Genomic DNA, 18957 nt, shown 5'->3' with positions numbered 1-18957 from the left:
AAAAATTAAACTTGCCACATCTGCAAGTCTGTTTTCTAAATGGGCTTTCTGCACATTGATCTTTATGCACAGGTTTTCTGTTTTCCCATCAGTTTTACAGAACCAAGTCTTTTCTTCAGAATAATGTCAGTATTTCCTGGTTTATATGGTATGATGATTTGGCTGACTTGATGTTTCTTGAAAAACTTCATTTCAGTTTTGAGAAAATAGCTGAAGCAAATATATCCTCTCAGATCTCATTCAGAGACCTGACTCCTTGTGCTCCTAGACAAACTTGAATTCTTCAGTTTCTTCCTTATTAAGAAGAAACATGGAGTGTTCTCTTGTCCAAGTTTCTTCCCTAAGTATTTTATTGTTTATCTTGCTTCATCATACTTGAAATTTTAAAAAAAAAGGGGCATCACTTTGTATCTACAGACTGCAGTCAAAAATGGCTTCAGATCTTTCATAGGCAAACATGATATATGCAAATTTGTCTGGTATTTCTTAATCTCACCTCAATATATAATTATGTAATTAATTAATTAGACTAATTTTACTGATTTTTGAGGGTTACAAATAAGCGTCATGCTAAATTGCGTTACTTTAACTGCTGTTACACCAAGTGCAGCTGTAATTCCCTTAATCATTGCTAAACACTTACCACCCTTTGGATTTCACCAGGGTGAGACTGACTGGAATCTGCTACTATTTCTCTTCTTGCTTAGGTAGATCCAGTTAAGGAAAAATAGGAGGAGAAAAGGTCCTTTATATAAAGGTATTATTTATATAAAGGATCTGAATACAGATACAAATGGGAGATGTAAAAAAGAATTCTCAGCAGAGTGAACTATGCTTTTGTATATCCAGTGGGTTGGATGGACCTCCTCATTTCACGTTTATTTTTGAACACAGCAGTAGTTTAACTTTTTGGGCAAGAATCCTGTTATCTGGTGCTTATTCTTCTTCAAGCTGTGTCTCTTTGGAGGGAACTGAGGCACATTTTGAAAACTCGGGATAGCAGAGAATGCAAGACTTGTTTTCTCTAGGGCAAATGCTGTATGCAACACTTAAGAGTGTGAAGGCACACAAGGCCTGCACAAACCTACTCCCTCTCCAGGAGACAAACATTTCTTGTGTTGAGTCACAGCCTGCAAAGTCAGGGTTTTTGGTGCCCTAGGGCAGATTGGGGCACCGGCTATTGGTTTGTTCCAAAGCCCTGTTGCTACCTTTGATTCAGTGTTTTTCTGAATGATTTGCCTATGGGAGAACATTTTGTCTGGAACTACTGTGAGTAACCATGAGAAATGCCTCACAAATGAGGAGAAGGAGGTAGTCATCAGGTGATCTCCAGACAATTTCCTTAAGCAGCATTGCATTTTTATACATGCAAGAAACCTTTACTCTTGTTTTAATTAGCAAATCTCTTAATTGTTGTCTGTAAATGTGCATGTCAGTGGTGGCAGATGGCACCATTACTTTGGTGCTAGAGCTAGGATTCAGGGAGATTTGAAGAGCAAAGTTTTAGACTGCTGCCATAAGATGTAACAGCACTTTCAGATATGCACCCAACTATTTCTGTGTACATGTATGTTTTCCTGGTCAATTAGCAGGCTACATTTCCATTCCCCATCCACTGACTGACTGACTGGGTGTCTGACAGATGTCTGAAATTCAAAGAACTCTTAGACTAGCATCAATTTTGCACAGATGACTTCACAAATCTTAGAGCAGCAGCTCTCACATTTTGCTAAACTTCTTATCTGCCATGGAATTTCATCTAAGGCTGAGTTATAGAGGCTGCTATGAAAGGCCATTATGCAGAGAAAATGAAAAACGGTAATTAACACTCAGTAAGCCTGCCAGCAAACTTTTCAGAGTACAAAAAGAGAAACAAAAGTGTCCAAAAGTTAATGACTGAGCCAGCATTTGTTAGTGCAGCAGATAGAGTTACAAAGTGTGTAGCTTAGAATTTCTAGAGTGTCTCTGCTCCCAGTGTTTCCGTGGTAATGGTGCTGCAGCTACGCATTCACTGTGGTGAACACCTCCTGTACACATAAAGCTTCCCTGGGACATTTATGGAATGAGCACTGAAGAAAAGCATAGGAAGAACTTGCATTGTTTCTTGCACTGGTCAGACATTGGGATCATCAACAGTGTTCAAAGAGTGATGCAATGCTTTTGCCTTGTCTGATAGATGTGTTGTTAGAACATCTTGTCCTAGAATGCAAATGCCTCTGCACCCTTTAAGTGACTAATTATGCTTTGTCTTTTAAATTTATGCTATTTAATCAATATAGAAAACTCCACAGAAGTATATACTTTGTCTATACCCTCAACTTTGTTTCAGGACAAAAGTGAGTGTGCATACATGTGAATATGTGCGTGTAATTAAGTATGAAAAGCCTGCGTAGATCTTACCTCAGGTCATCTGGATTCTTAATCTCACCTTTAGTTTCTACCCTGCTTCCCTGAGAACTGCAGTGAAAGAGAAATAAGCTATACCACATGGTCAATGGCTTAAGCTTTTATAAGGAAAAGGTTTCCAAAGTCAGTCATCCCTAGCTGAAAATAGCCCAGTTCCACTGCTTCTTATTCCTCTCTGTCAATTTTTGCCAGTGTTTTCTAGGCTTGAGTACTACTGAAGGCTTCAATTGCCACTTGGATTAGAGTGTTTGAGTGTTTATCATTCTAGTCACTGCAAATAGGAAAGACTAAACCTACCAAATTTGCAACGTAGAAAAATTTGGTAGTTTGCTGGCTGGGCTTATTAAACGGTGTGAAAGCTTATCAAGAAATATCACTTATTAATAGAAGTCACCTTGTGAATCAGTTGTGTCTTTTCCCCAAACTAAAGGCATTATTCTTCATTCCGGATGTGAAAAGTCCATGTAGCCAAACACAAGCCTAATCCATGAAATGAAGGCATATGTTTCTTACCCTGAGTCATCAAACTCAAGATCTGTTTCATTTGAACAGAGGCTAATTTAATGAACAGAAATAATGAATACCTTTAAAGGCTGTAAAGAGGTTACTTAAACTAAAAGACATGAAATGAATGGGGTACAATAGCCTGAAGGGTACTTTTGGAGGAATTGGTAGGGCTTGTTCATAGGAACAATGATTTTCCGGTAATTCTTTTGATCCTTTTAATTTTTTTCCTTGCTATATCAACTGACTTTTTTTTCTCTTCACTTTTCCACTCTGAAGACCTTTCAGGTTGCAAAGGAGTGTCCTTCCTGACCCTTCTCTCCAATTTGGCTTTCTAAACCCAGGGTGAAGGCTGAGGTGTGGTCTTTGAGATCAAATTATTCAGAGAAGCCGAGATCAACACTCATTTGGTTATCTTTAGGTACATAAAAGCTGTACTGAGCTGATAAGGAGTAAAAGCCTGGCTGAATGAGAGCAGGTAAGGCATTTCAGATTGTCTGAATGTTTGGATCCGGTCTCCTGTGAGAACATCAGCAATGACATTTTGGTTGTCTCACCTTAAAACTCTCACAGGCTTAACTAAATCCAGAAATTAGATGTATCTCTGCTCATGAAACATGCAGGTACTTCTTAAATGGCTTTTCTTTCTGCCAGCATTTCCAGCGGAGCTTTGGCTATAAGAATCAGTGCTACTCACTTGGCTTGATTTTGGGCCAGTCTGCTGCTTCTATCCTGTGGTCTTCGTACTGCTTGCCCGAATAGGCAAAGAGGTAGCGGCTGATCTCTGCTCGTCCCCGCAGGTTGAAGTAGGTGAGCTTGTACTGCGGCATGCTGGGCCCTGCTGGGAGGGGAGACAGAGCTGCTTCAGAGAAAGTTAACTCCTTTTTTACAAAACCGCTCTGTGTGCTTGCTTTTGACAGACATGCTTGTACAATGCAGAGGAAGTATTGCACCAAGTTGTTGCACTTTGCAATAGTTGCATTTCTCACACCTTTTTGTTCTGCATTTGTCAGCCACAGCACACACAGATGTGGGTAAAGACAACTGAACTTGCAGTTCCTCCTTTTGTGAGTCTCTAGAAAGCTGGCTTGATTTTTTTTCTTAAGTATTAGGAACTTTCAGCTTTCACTTATTTCTTTTGTTATTCTAAACTCAGGTCATTTTTTTATAAAGTGGTTCTGGAGGATTTTTCCAGAGTGCAAATCTAAGATTATATTCTGTACCAGAAGATAGTTGTTATCTTGAGCAGTAATTTTGTTCAGGCCTGCCCTGCTCAGCCCCTATTGCTTACGGAGACCTTCATCCAAGACCAGTTCATGAGAATTACCAAACTCTTGTGCTTTTTTGCATCAGTTATTACCCTAGTTATGTAAGGATTCACCCAAAATTATTTTAGAAGAAAGATTTTCAATTGAAATCAAGATACAATGTTGTTTTGAGAAAATCATCATTGATTTTTTTGTACAGAAGCCAAAAGAAAACTTGAAATTACTTTTTAAAGTTTTCATGTGATTTATTTTTTCCTGTGACTTCTAGTTAGGACTCACGTTACAGGAAGGCTCAATTTGTTTCCCAGGGTAACAGGCAACAAAAGAGTATTTGAGAGTCTGATTGTATAGCAAGGATGGTACAGGAAAGGCAAACAGATAAGGTTGCTTTAAACCAAAGGTAAGCATTTACACATAGCACTTTAATAAGAGAGCTCAGCTGAGATTTGAATGTGCTGGTGAAAGGATAGCAAAACAACCATCTGCCTCCTCAGCTAAAGCAAAACCCATTCTCATTTTTACCTTGAAGCAGATGTTGCATTTACCATTCTTTTATATGCATAACATTCAGAGTGTTTGTAAGAAAGCCTGGAACACACATCATCTGCCTTAAGACAGAAAGGAAACTCTTTTTTTTCCTTTTTTTAATGAGTAAGTACTGCCACATAATCTCACAATGGAACAACCCCCTGTTTAATCATCTTGCCCTGAAAACATGTGCTTGAGGAGATATATCATCAGCTTTCACTTTGGACGAAGAAGTTCTTCATTCAGAAACAGAAAAGCTTACACTTAACTCATACTGAAAACAGCAAACTGCTTTTGCCACTTGTTCCTCTAAAGTCAAAATACATACCTTCTGTTTTCAGAGTAGCAAAAGCAAAAAGAAAACCAAAAAAACTCATAGCAACTGAGGACATTAGAGCCTGCTTAATTCATTGTGAATGTTATCTGCTGCCCCACAGCACACAGCAGGCTCAGAAGTGAATTATTAGTGAATGGAGATGTACGTTATTAGTGAATGGAGACTTTTCACGTCAGATGGCCTAGCAGAGAAGCAGGAACAAAGCCGAAAAGTTACCAATGGAGATATCTACAAGTGTTCCAGAGACTCCATTACAATTATTATATCAAATGTGTTCCTTTGCACAGTATAAAAGAGAGCGGCTCCAGGTGAAATTTGTTGCATCAGGATGTGATTAGTTTTTTCAGATATGTTAATTACTGAAACCATGTTTTTCTGCTGCTTGGCAAATGCGGCTCACAGATTACAGGTGCAACCACTTCTTTCTCTAAAGAGAGAAATTTTGACAATCCCAGCTTTCTCATGCATGTTTTAGGTGGCAGATGTTGGCTACTCCATTTTCAAATTTTGCACGCAGATTTATTACTTGGTATGATCTGTGGCATATATGATAAAACTATGTAGGATTATATACTATGAATTTGGATTATGTATCTAGAAAGTTAATGTAAGAAGAGAGAATGAGATTGTAGAAGGATTTTCTTCCTTGTTCTCCCTGTTTCTGGTTCGGTATGGTCATTCAAGAGACAAGAATGGCATTTCTAAAAGAGCATGTGTTATCTGAGATTCATGACAGTGATTCAGGAGCCAAGGGCAAAAAAACCCCAAACCTTGAGACTTACTTTTCAGTTTTTTAGAGGCAAACAAATGCTACTGATTTCATCTGATTTAGTGTCTGTTTCCCTTCTTTAGGAGTGTCCACAGAGTTTTTTTCCTATAAACATCTATAGCAGTCCCAGTGCCTTGGATTTGCTACACCATTCACACATAGCTCCTGTTTCCTGGCTGCCTCTAGCCCATTTAGCCCTGTGTTAGCAAAAGGTTGCTGCCAGCTGGAAGGCATTTAAAAGCATAAAAATAGTAGATTTTTAAGGTGCAGTCATGAGGGAGTGGACACCTACATAGAGAGATGGCTGAGGCCTAAACATTCCAGTAGGTGAGTGTGTTGGAAGAGCCTAATTCTTACAGTGGGAGCACTCTGTACGCAAAGACGTGTCCAGTCAAGAGTAGTGAAGTGATGTAAAGAATTGGGAATTTTGGTTGATGATCAGCAAGTCTCTCTGCCTGTTGTGGTAGAGAGTGGAATATTTTGTCTGTCAAGGAAGCAGCGGAAACTATTGTTTGAGTTGTCTAAAGCAAAGCTAAACAAATTTCTAATGAGCACACCATAAGGAATAATCAAGTGTCTGTAGTGGTGCTGCACTTTCAAGCTTATCATTTTTTTTCCATCCCTGAACAAAAAAACCCCAAAACCAAAACCAGCTCCAAAAGGAGTTTACAAAAAATACTTGACATTTTAAAAGCCTTTATAGGTTTATTGTAAGCATGCTTTTGTAAATGTTTGTAGGTTTTATTTTTTATTTATATTTACTGTGAAATGTCAGGAGTAGTGCTTCCTAAACAATTACGGATAAGTTTCTAAATGAAAGAAATGGTTGTGTTCAGAATAGCTTTTGGCCAAATATACAAAGTAAGCTGTTAGGGTTTTTTCTTTGTTGTCCTCCTTTCCCTCATTTCCCCAGTGTGTTTTATAAAGAAGGGGATCATGAGGAAAAAATTAAAACCATTTAAACCATTCAGAGTTATCAAATTATTGAAAAATATCACTTTACCGGAAAAATGTCTATTTGGTGTCTTTGAGTTGGTTTTCGGGATGAAGATGTTGGGGACTTTTTTGGAGGTGGAGAGTAAGAAAACCTTTCAAAGTATTTAAAATTGTTCTCTTTTTTTAGGTTAATCATGGCTTGAAATACTGAAAGATGGTGGTGGTGGGTGGATCTCAGTGCTCAGACTTGCAGGTATTTTGCTACCTTCTAAGCGCTATTGAATCTTTTCAGGTGAGATCATTGCAAAGCCAGGTGTGTATAAAAGCAGGAGGGGATAGTTTACCTTTCACTAATAGTGCCATCTAAGCAGTGTTTTTCCAATTTCTATTCTGATGAATACATGGCTGGTGCAGCTCTGTACACCAGCCCTGTCCTACACTGACAGCACTTCTGAAAGGAAAGCTCATGTCTTTACAAACAAGTTGATGGGTGAAGGTATGAGTATTAACATCTTTGAAATTAATCTTAATGTCTCTACCAACTCTGGGCAGCAGGTTTGTTGCAGAGCCCAGACAGCTTGACTCCTGAAACAGGCAGTGGTCTGCACAAGCCTGAGTTTCTGAATGTCAGGGTAAAGTAGTAAGTTCAACGGGGGATATGTGGTGTGTGGTTCAGGAAGGCTGTACCTTCCTGGTACCTCAGCCAATGGGGAAAGGAAGAAGGCAACCTGAGGCCAGGAAGTTTAGAATAAAAGGAGGCTGCACCCTCCAAAACCTCAAGAGAAAAAACCTCGTGGGTGTGTGCCTCAGTGGGCCCTCTCCCTTTATTCAAATAAAGTTGTAGGACTCCTCTGTCTTCTTTTTGGACATAAACCTCTGGTATTTGTGGATTTTCCTGATGCTTCAGTCCCAGTTTCATTGCATGCAGCTTTCAAAGCCATGAACTCAACAGCTTTAAATTCACTATTAAATTAGCTTTAATACTTTAAAGTTGTTTACCTGCTTATCTGATTTTCCAGCTTTCCTCTGACTGTGTGAAGCCAGCTTAACTGGCTTTAACATACCTTTAAACAGAGGATTAGTGGATCTCATGATTAAATTCAACTTGGAACCACTCAGTAACAAAATCAAACAGGAAATCTGAGAGAATGTGAAATATATGTAAAGTTGGTATCCACCATTCTACTCCTGAGTAAAAAAATCATGGTGGAGTTACAAGTGTCTAAAAATTTTAAGACAGATTTCGAGTTATTTAAAACCATTTGTGCCTTTATGGAGGTATTTCCTGATGAACTTGGGATGCTTTTATTCCACTTGAAGCAGGACTGAGCAATCAGTTTGAAAACCTCAAGAAAGATTAGATCTAGAAAACAGCACCCAGGAAGGAACCAGCATTTTCTGGGAACTGAAATACTGAGTTTCAGATAGCAGTAGTATGGAAGAGAAAAAGCACTGGCAGACTGGACACTGCTCAGGTTGATTTTCATGCATGTACTCAGAGCATAGAGCCTCTGCTAGCCAGTGTGTGGTCCTGCATGCCCAGCCTCAGCAAAATTAAGCACCAAAACCCTTTCTGGGCTGTCTTGCAGAACAGTGTTTCATCTCTCCTTTGGAAAACGCAGCCCTCAAGGTAATACTAGAAAATATTCTTCTCGTAACAGGTTGCTAACAGGCACCGAAACCTGTTAACTTTTATTCATGCCTCAAAGGAGAGCACCACCATTTTAGGGTCTTCAAGCAGATTACACCTTCAGAGAATGGTGAGAAGCTCTGGAGCCAGGGGCACTTGGCCTGGCAGTATACCTCAACATTGTTTAGGTATTATGCTATAAATCCATTTTCTGAAATGAGGTGCAGAATTACTTTAGAGCTTTAGCACGTGTCACATGCGGGAGGCAGCTGGGACACGTGAGGGGTGTGGCGACCGCCGCCATTTTGGGGTGTCTAAGCGGACAACGCCTTTAGAAAATGGCGGGAAGCTCTGGATGTGGGGAGACTTGGCCTGGTGGTCAGTCAGGGCAGAGAAAACTTCCACCCCTGGGCTGCAGGCATTGAAATTCCTGCTGCCAAGGAAATATTCTCCCTGACTGGCCAGAGCTTGACTATGGGACTATGGAGGAGCCTTAGCATGTAAACAGACTTAACTGCGCCACAACCGGGGCCTGCTGTCTCAATTTCTAGGGGGTGGGAAGCTCATCTAGAGGTTCAGCTCATTCTGCCCCTGCTCGCCTTCTCCCTGCTCAGCCCTGCAGTCTACCCTGCCTCTCTGCTCCCTTTTCAAGCCACCTTCAGTAGGACCACACCTTTCTTATTTGATAAACAGTTCTCAGACATAATATTTCCCACATTTGTGCTTTATTTATGAAGAGAAATCTCTTAAAAAGAACCCCTCCACTATTCCTTTACAGTGGAACGTGACAATGGCAGATACTCAGTATGTGAATTCAGAGAAAATATTTTAAAATAAGGCAGCACATAATTTTCCTGTATAAGGTTTTCCATACTTGACATGACAGTCAGCAGAGAACTTTTCCTGGACTGGGGGTGAAAAGGGAGAAAAAGCAGCTAAGCTGAGCTATGTGTTCACATGCATCCAAAGTCTGACAAAGGCTTGTGGTGCAAAGTCCCCTTTAACTGTACTTTGCGCTGCAAGAAATTAAGGGGTTTGTTGCCTTAAGATTTCACCATTGTTAGAGGATGTCCCTTCAGGAAGCAAGACCAGTAAGGTTGAGGTAAGGTTCAACTGGATGTTTCTAAAAATATAGGCTTGAACTGTGCACTTGGAAAAGATGATGCATTGCACTGTATTCATATTTATTCAGCATGAGGGTTCTTGATTAATTTAGGAGTCACTTATGGAAACCATCACAGTTAGTGCCTGACCCAATGCTGCCCTGGCAGTGGGCCTGCCATAAAAGGAGAAGCTGGGGTTTGTCTGCCAGGTGTCATTGTCCTCTCATGAATTGCAACCAGAGCATGACAATGATTCAGGAGTGATGATTCAGTCAATAGATACCTCTTTATTTTATTGTAAGATTAAGCTTTTATAACAATTCAGAGTGCTTGAGTTGCTGGACCTGATTATATATTCCATTTTCATTATTTTACAGGATCAAAGTATAACAACAAATCAGCTTCCACTTGCATAAACCTACAGGTATCTATCTCTCTGCCAAGAAGAGTCTTGCTTTATGACGTGTGAATTGAAGTTCGTGTCCTCTCTAAGCACTATTCTATCCAAAGGTAAGATGCTTTGTGGACATTTTTCCTTTCTTTTGTTTTTTTTTCCTAGTGCTGCTTCTTTATTAAATTTTTCTGCAAAGTTCTACAGAGGTGAATGGAGCTCTGCCATTCTCCTAATTCTTATAATTATTCATACAGTTTTATCATGTATGAAGTTTGAAGTCTTAAAATTAGTGTCAGCTGAAAGTTTTCCATTAATGGTAACACTGGGATTTCAGAGGCAAGATTGTTCCTTGTCTTCCTTACTCCCAGTGGCAGGGGTAATGTCAACTAGGATACTCAATTTAGAAAAGAAAAGGAGAGAAGCTGGATGGATCTCTGCATATACAAGCAAAAGAATCTTTGTGCTTTGCATTGAAGGAGAAGTCTTTCTTAGGCTGTCATTTCAGGAGTGACCTGACTTCTCCAAGTATGAAGCATGGATTTCTGGTTCTGTTCTGTAGGGGCTGGAGAGAGTTGTACTACTTGTGGAGTACAAAAAAAAAATTAACCAGGGAAGAGACTTAGTCTGTCTTGTTTCACCTGAGAAACCTTAGGAATAATAAGTTCAATTTTGCCCATCTTTGCTTTTTGTCCTTCTCATATATGTGAATTCCTCATCCCTGTGACTGAAGAGCTGAGCATTAAAGCAGCTTGCTCCCTTCTCAGTTTTAAAATTATGTTTTAACTGTCCAAGTGAGTCTTTCTGCCTTTATTTGTTTAAATTTTCACATTCCAGAGGAAGGAACCAGAGAGACAAGACTCAGATAGTTGCTGTAGAAGACAAGTAAAGCAAAGCTTCCACAGCTGTAACTTTATAAACTGCACAAGGTAGGAAAGATAAAAAATATCCATGTGTGGTATTATTTCCTTTTTTATTTAACCAGCATAACAGTCAGTTTTGGGGAAAGGCATAATTGTTTAAATATTCCTGTTTGAGCAGTGCTGAAAAGACAGAAACCACCTGAGAAGTAGCCTTGTCCTGTCTGCGGGCGTGGTGCTGCTCCTCTCCTGGTTACTGGTCAAATTGGTTGCTGCAGGAATGCCTTCAATTTTTTTTTATCTTGGGTAAAAAAAATATTAGCTATTTAAGAGATATTTTCAGCCTTTGAAAACCAAGAATATTGATTATTTGACTGTTTGGGTATTTTTTTCCTGCCAAAAGATGTTTTTATTAATTCTTTTTTAGCAAATAAAATCAAAATTTTTCTGCTTATCTTTTGGGGAGACGGATTAGAGAATATTGGCAGATTGATCAAAGACTGCAAGTCTTCCAATGGAAGATTTCGGTGGAAGTTTCTCTTTTGACAGAAAATAAAATTAAAAACTCTAAGTAATTCTGTCTCCTGTCAGCTCTCAGTCTGACATAAGCTCTCTTTCTGAAAATTGATGGTCTCTTTTCCCCCTCTGGTTCAGTTAGAGAAAATAAATATTTGAATTTGATCTCTTATATTTCTGAGCCAGATAGCAATCTGGACCTTGGAGACAAGAGAGAAAAAATCTGTGCACCCTTTTCTGTTTAATACACAAATCATCTGAAGTAAATGTTTATGTATTTTTATGTAGGGTCAAGTTTTAAAATAAAGAATTCCAAATATAATGGATAATTCTTAGCATGATTTTCAAGGTTAGATACCTTAGAGCATAATTTAGATTTAAAATACTTTTTAGGAGGATTTTGCATGTTCATGCACCTGGTGTGCTGCTTATTTGTGACCTGTGGGGGAAATCAGCATCTGGAAAGGAGAAGTTTTAAGGCATTACTGTGAGAGTATTGAGTGGTCCTAAAAGTTATAAGTATTTTAAATGACCTGATGAGTAAAACTCTACTGCCTCAGCAATACCTGATCTGTCAATAATTGGGCTCAAAAAAAAAAAGGAGCTGTAGGAGACCTTAAAGCAATTATCTCTCTGAGGAAGCTTCAGGTTTGTTTTGCTGATGTGGAAAATCAGAACTCAAAAAAATCATTGAAAAACACAGGAAAAAAAACCTTCTTGTTCTTTTTGTTTTTTGTTTTTTTTTTTTTAATAACCACAATGCATCAGTGAAATCGGAAGATAAGAAAGATATGAAAGGTTTGTTTTGGTTTTTTTTTTAAGCGGGCATCCAGTGTGAGTGGGCAGTGAATGGGTGTCCACTGTCAAGACTTGTAGAAGGAGAATGCCAGACCCCATTGGGTTTCCCTGAGCTGAGTCTGCGATTGCCCCTCAGATATCAAACTGATCATAGTTGATTCAGATATCTGAAATTCACCGTTTGTTTAAACTGAAGTGAATGAGGGAGCTGTCATATGTCAGCAGGATTAAGGAGGAAGGAAAGTGGTGATGGACAGGGCTTTGCTCAGCCAGCTCATCAGCGTGTTCTCAGTCTGCCTGGCTTGCCACACCCGTCCCTTGAGGGACTGAGCATCCCCGGTGACTTTACTTTCTGCCTGATCCTCAGGCTTTGGACTTGCATTTACTTGGTCCCAGTTTTGTGTAGATAACTTCTGGAATTGGTTTGTGCAGCCTCTTTTAGATTAATAAATTGCACATTCAAGACCACAAAATACTGGTAAATACAATTGCAAGAGATCTCGGGAAAGATGCAGACAAAGGGGTGGTTAGGATCATTTCCCAGGAAAAACCACTTAAGTCTTTTATTTCCACATCAGATGTTTTAAGAGTTCCCAGAACCACTTTGTGGTAGAACAAAAGCCTAAATAATCTTCATGCTTGTCAACCCCATGTCATTATTGTAAAATTCATGCCTTGCCTCTCTCTCTGCACTCTTCAGATGAATCAGCATGATCTCATAATATTCCTACAAGCTCAGAGCTCAGTTGTGAACAGTGTTGCTCTGTATTGTTTAGTTGGCTCTCCAAAGCCAGCTGCCTTTGCCAGGATGAATCATCTCCACTTGCTGACCTCTCAAGCATGTGTGGCACAATAATTTGTATAACAACTGTCATGGCCACCTACCATCTTTTGTTGGAAGTGAAAAAGTGGTCTTTTTTCATATCCCAGCCATGTGTGGGTGTGCAAGGGGGAGTACAAGCATCAAATCCTTCCCCCTGCTTGTCTAAACTAATTTGCTCTTGACCCATTGCATATTGTGAATCTACTGTATAATTTGTCAAAAACACCCCATAATTATAGGCATGAAAGAATCAGATGGGCATTTAAGCATTGTATATAATCCTTGTTGCAGGTACAGGTTTGACTGGGAAAGGTTTTTATTCACTTTGTAGTGTTCTCCAGTACCACCCTCTGTGTGTCCTGGTCAGAAATTCCTGGTGTCCTTCTGCTCTGCCGTGCAGTACCTGGCACAGACAACCGTCCCTGGGAGGCAGCAGTGCAGTGGGCTGTGGCACAGATCTGAAGTATTTTCAGATATTTTGAAATTATTTCCCTAGCCAGAGTGATTCTGAGGAGACCCAGAACCTTGCTAAAGGGCTCCTCAGACACTGCCAGTCTCCTTGAGAAGACCAGTGGTGCCAAATGTGGACCTACAGCTCTGAGCAACACCCAGCCAGAAGCCAGGGGACCACCTAGATCTGGCCATAAATGAGAAACGAGCACGACTCTTGAGTTACAGTCACACACTGTTTCATCTGTAAAACCCTAACCTGTGCATTCCTACACTTAAGTATAAAGTAGTTTCTGAGAGGCAGTTAGCAGCCAGTTTCTCATGGAAATCCCAGCTAATCCGGTTGTGGGGCAGCCTACTGCTGTGTGCCTGGCACAGAAAAATGGTCCTTTGGCTGAGACATACAGTTACACATCGCACATTCTTTTTTGTCACACGTCAACTAAACTAAGCTTGTGAGACAGCTTAAACCTTTGTTTGCCTTCCCTCTTTGCATCTGCTACAAAGTATAGTACGCTTTGCCTGGTATCTCTGAATGTCCTTGTTTTCTCTTTTTCCATCTCATGCTTATTCTTTACTAAATCGTTCCAGCAATATGTTTAGTTACTTCTAAAGAGATTCAAAAGTAGGTGTTTCAGGTTTTCTCAGTTCGTTGTTGTAGCTTGTTTTATGAGAGTTTTAGCAGATTACCTCAAGATTAGACAAAGTTCTTCAAAGTGGTGGCACTTTGAAATGTATATGTGGGATTTGGCTGATTTTTTTTCCCCTTTATTTTTCCTCACACTTTGGACAAACTATCAAAAGGGTAAAAAAATCACCTGTTTGAGATTTGCAGCATATATGATAAGTCTCCAGCAGGTGTAAATTAGCATAGCTTTCTGCAGCAGGGCATGCCCCCTGCTAGCCCAACACCAGCCACGTCCGTGGCTCCTAGGCCGTGTAATTACTTTCTGGTGAGATTTCGATCCAAGAAGTTTTGAAAATAAGCACCAGCTTCAACTGCTTCTGCTTTCCAGTTGCTCTGGAGAAGGTTGTGTGGGACAGAGAGCAATGAGAAATGTTATGAGCAAACCCTTAGAGCAGCAGAGCATGTTGGGCAGTGGCGCACGAGTGTGCTGTGCTGGCTAACATGCTTGCTCGCACATGAACCCAGAACTTTTTTAAGAATTGCTTTGTGTATATTTTCAGCTTAAAATTTGGAGAGCTTCTGTCCTATTTCTATACAAATAGATTTAACCGTGTGCCTGGGCATGTGTGCGTCTGCAGCAAGGAGTAATTTACACAATGTGCACCTATTTAGGGAGAGGTGGATTCTATTTTGGATTCAATAAAACAAAAGAATGAACAAAAGTAAACTTAAAAAAGACCTCTGTGTCTTTTTTTTTTCTTTACAGATGTTGCAAGTCTTGAGTATAAAAGTACTATTGTTTACAAACAGTTGTAAGGAGTACAGAAGCCTAGGAAAGATACTTTATAGCTACGGTTTGTTTGCTTGGATAGTCTGAAACGAACAGGGAACAAGAGACGGCTTTTAACAGCGGAAATGTGTGTGGGAGGATTATGTATATAGGAAAATGACAGCAGCTAGAATGAAAGAAAAAAGTCCTCAATGGCGATTTAGAGTATTATTTTGAAGTAAAAGACAAATAACAAAACACCCTTCGACTTTAAGGCAAAAAATGGAGTGAGTGGAAGCAGATGCAGGAGGTTTTTCGCTATAGAATGACGGTGGGAATTAGGACCAGTTAATCCATTGGTTTAGAACACAGGAATTTGAAAAATGAACAGAACAGTGCACAAAAATAACCTAGAATAATTGGTTGGTGCTGCTTAAAATTCATCTAATTTCTCTGACATTAGCCTAGATTTAGCTTGGTTATGTAAGTGAAGGCATTTTAGTCAGCCTTTACATCTAATGGAATATGGGTTTGAAATGGGTTTTCACTTACTGAAAATTCGCTGCAGAGTGCCCAGAGCCTCCTCACTCTGATTTCTTCACAGATGAGGTTGTTTTTCTTTGGCAAGTACCCTGACACGTAGCCTGATTATCAGAGTAGCTCAGCATTGACTGTGCAAGGCACAGATGAGGAGCTGGGGCTTGCTTCTACAACAGGCCTGTGATCTGCCTGCTGGCCTCTGGAAAAGCAATTACTCACAGTTTTGAGTAAAGTCTGCTTTTAGCTTTGCGTGTGATTGTACAGGTGTCCTAAGTGTAGCAGGCAGATTTTAAGACTCCTGTAAGCAGCAAAGAAGGTGCATAAATGGAGTACTTGAGTTACACTTGCAGCCACCGTATGGAGCTCCTCTCTGCCGGTTAGCACCGCTCAGAGAGTCAGGCTGAATAAACCGAACAAAGCTCTCAAAACTAAACACTCTCAGGACTTACTCTACACGCAGCGTAATTTGACACTGTAGCGGTAGCCTAAGGAGGGCAGAGTAGGATCAGAAGAAGCAAGGGGAGAGCGAGGAGCCAAGCTGCAGAGGTAACAAAGCTGACACAGACCTCTCTCCGGTGCGGTGGTACGCGGTCCCTTCCTTGGTACACTTGGGAGCACCTCCTTGGTACACAGGAGTCCCTCTGAGTGCCGACCCCGAAAAGGCTGTCGCGCTCCAGCCCAGGTTGTTAATATGCAGACCGCTCCCGCCCCATGACCGCCTGCATGACTCTCCTCCTCCCCCGTCTCACACACACACGGTATCTGCATCACGCCTGATAACAAGCAAGTTTGCTGACTTGAGTCTAGCAGAGCCTACTGAGTGCTGGAATTCCTTGGCTTGCATTCAAAGCAGATTTAAAGTGATAAAGTGCCATTTGAATCCATATAATAATAAAAAAGACAGGCGCGAGGAATTGAGTCAGATGACAGGTGTTTTTTTCTAAATGTAAAATGTGTGGAAGAAGCCAGGTAATGTCTTTTGTAGATTATTTCTAAGTAATGTGAAGCCCACACTATTCGATCTAGTTATAGAGCAGTGCCTCAAATAGCTGCAAATGGACAGTGAGATATAAAACCAACGAAAACATCCCAAAACCCTCCAACACCAGCACCAAAAAAAAACCCCAACTCCTAAGCCTTTTCCATAAAGAACCAAGTGTGATTTAAGTTGGTGGTTTGGGGGTTTTGGTTGGTTTTGGTGGGTGGATTTTTTTGCTATCCGTGAAGAAGGGTTCGTGCAAACTATGTCCATGAGTGATGCCCTTTAGTAATTACAGCTGTCATGTTGCTGCTTCTCATCTATAGTGGATGTTGTACTTTTCTGTTTGTTTTTTCTTTCTCCTTTTCATTGTACTTTGTCTTTAGCAAGGTCTATTCAATGTTGCTCTGCTTTGCTCTCCTCTGAGCACGGGACCAGAATGCAGCAGAGTTGGAGCAAAGTTTTCTGGTGTTATAGTCCAGTGTGTACCACACAAATCTCCTCTGAGGCTTTCTTTACTTTGCTTCAATAAACAATTGTGTGTGTGTTCTCTGCAGGTGCAGGGAGTGGTGCTAAACAAAGCACTCTCTCCTGGCGTGAGAAGGTGATAGATCACACTCTTAATAATTTGCTGCAGGTCAACTCATTTTCATGTAACACATGTTTTTCCCTGATGTCAACAGCTGAGTTTTCACAAACCAACAGCCTTTACAGCTAAGAAAAAATTTACAAAAAGAACCTCAATATACCTTCTAATTGGGACTTGTGTAGACTAAATGATAAACCAGATTGCTGAGGCTTACCTTGGTGGTGGCACTTCCATGCTTTTAGATTTGCCTTGGCTGCAGATTTGTGGTTTAATATTCCTTTTCTCCAGAATGTCACCTTGGAGGTGGTGATTTTGAATGCATCCCAAAAAGTAAAGTTTGAGGTGCTCTAATACTATATTTCATCAGTTTTTAATAGTTGACTTTTTATAAAGCATCCTGTAAAGGGTAAAATTGTTCCTTCAGTTGCAGAGAAGTCATTTGAGACTTTTTCCTCATTTCACTAGCAGAAAATTGAAGGAATATTTATATTTATGGTTCTAAAGCAAATGGAATTTGAAACAAACTTATTTTATAAATCTTTGCAAATTTTGAGCAACTAGGCCTATTATTTTTTTTAATTTGCAGCAGAGAGTGGAACACAGTAGCGTGTTGTGGGATTTGGTTCTCAGCCTTCTCAAAGGGAAGCAGAAGGTATTATTCTCCAGGAACTGTTTTCAACAGACAGTAGTTTATTCCTACCCTGGCAAGGTTACCAGGGTTATACATGGTAAATCATCAGTAAGCACACTGGTAATCACTGGTAAACCTTTGCTTTGCCTGTGAGCCCATTAATGAGTTGAAACTGCACCTTTGCCCCAAGAGTTCCTTCACTGAAATGAAACACAACTCCTTTATGCTACAATTATACCTTCAGTGACTGACAAGGTACCAAAACCCCCTTTTTCCCTTTGCTGTAGGAAATCTTTAATGTTGATCAGGAAAAAAAGATTTCCAACCAGTGGCAGGAGTGTTCTTTGACCCAATTTTTCACTTCCTGTTTTGAACGGGTAACTCAGTCCTTGTCCAGTGCAAGTTGCACTCTGGCCATGCACCAGGGGCAGGCATTATTCCCTCCCCTCACTGCTCCTCTGAGCACCTTAGGGTCTGGCAGGAACATGGGTATGCAAACAGTGGGATTTACAGGGGCTGTGCTCAGAAGCACCTATTACTCTGAGCTCCAAGCTATACTCTAAGCTGAATATGGCTCTTTACATAATCAGGAAGTAGGCTCTCCTGAAGAAAAGGTAATTCTTCCTTTCTGCCAGATTTGGCTCAGTGCATGGGAATTATCAAAGAAATTACTCTGCTTTCTAAAATGGGAAGTGATTTGTGCATACAATTTCAAAATAATGAAGTTAGTAATGCACTGACCTGATCTAACCTTGGTTTCATTTGCTGATGATTTCTTACAGATTAAGCTCTCCCTTTCTGTTGCCCTTTTGGCCTGTAACTGCTGATGATGGCCTGAAAAATTGGCTGAACTGCTCAATGAAGCAGTCTGGTTGGGACTGTGTATCCATTTGTTTCATGAGGCTTTTGGCCTAGAGCATTTTTCACCTCTGTCCAGCTTCTGGAAACTTCAGATATGGGAGAGCAAACCAGTCAAGATCATGAGGTATTAAATGAAGCATGTATAAAACCTGGGTATGGAGACATCCATTCATGTCCAACACCTCTCCTGGGAATGGCAGCAGGGGCACTTTAATGGCAGGAGCTGCAGTCAGGTGTCTCAGGACTCAGCAGTTGACCTCTTGCCCATTTGCATTTTGGTCATGGAGCAACATCCAGGTTTCTCATGATCAGCTGAGCCCCATGAACAGCTCTGTGGGTGTATAGCTGGCAGTTGTGAGGAGTCACCAAGTTAGGGAAAGGATGTTTTCTGTGTGTTTTATACAGGGAAGTGGGAACATAAACTTAATGACACATTACCTTTCTTGGTCAGCATGGGAGCTCTCCTCATGGTTTGAAAGCCCTAGATAAATGCAGAGGAACTCACATGGATTAAATTTAAATCCAAGATTTAGTTCAGCAGATATCCCTTTCAGGGCATTCACAGGCTATTAGGGGATCAGTACACTCCAGGCAGATCTCTGTGCCCTGTGACTCCTAAGTGTTGAGGGATCACTCTGCCA

The 18957-nt window shown here is 40.4% G+C and overlaps 1 protein-coding gene across 2 annotated transcripts in view; it reads right to left on the bottom strand.

The window, feature by feature from the left end:
• HPGDS (hematopoietic prostaglandin D synthase) overlaps positions 1-16018 on the bottom strand; it is a 29465-nt gene extending 13447 nt beyond the window's left edge. Inside the window, exons 1-2 of one of the 2 annotated variants that reach the window (XM_063422144.1) lie at positions 15823-16018; positions 3608-3751 (exon numbers count right to left, since the gene is read on the bottom strand). In XM_063422144.1, the coding sequence (XP_063278214.1) occupies positions 3608-3740 (133 nt within the window). In that variant the 5' untranslated portion in view covers positions 3741-3751; positions 15823-16018. The remainder of the gene's footprint in view (positions 1-3607; positions 3752-15822) is intronic. The other variant, XM_063422145.1, reaches the window with a different exon arrangement.
• Between the last annotated feature and the right edge of the window lie 2939 nt (positions 16019-18957).

This window comes from Prinia subflava, chromosome Z, assembly GCF_021018805.1.
Source record: "Prinia subflava isolate CZ2003 ecotype Zambia chromosome Z, Cam_Psub_1.2, whole genome shotgun sequence".
NCBI lineage: Eukaryota > Metazoa > Chordata > Aves > Passeriformes > Cisticolidae > Prinia > Prinia subflava.
The sequence above is the reverse complement of the archived record's forward strand: the minus strand, read 5'-3'. Positions and strand labels throughout refer to the sequence as shown.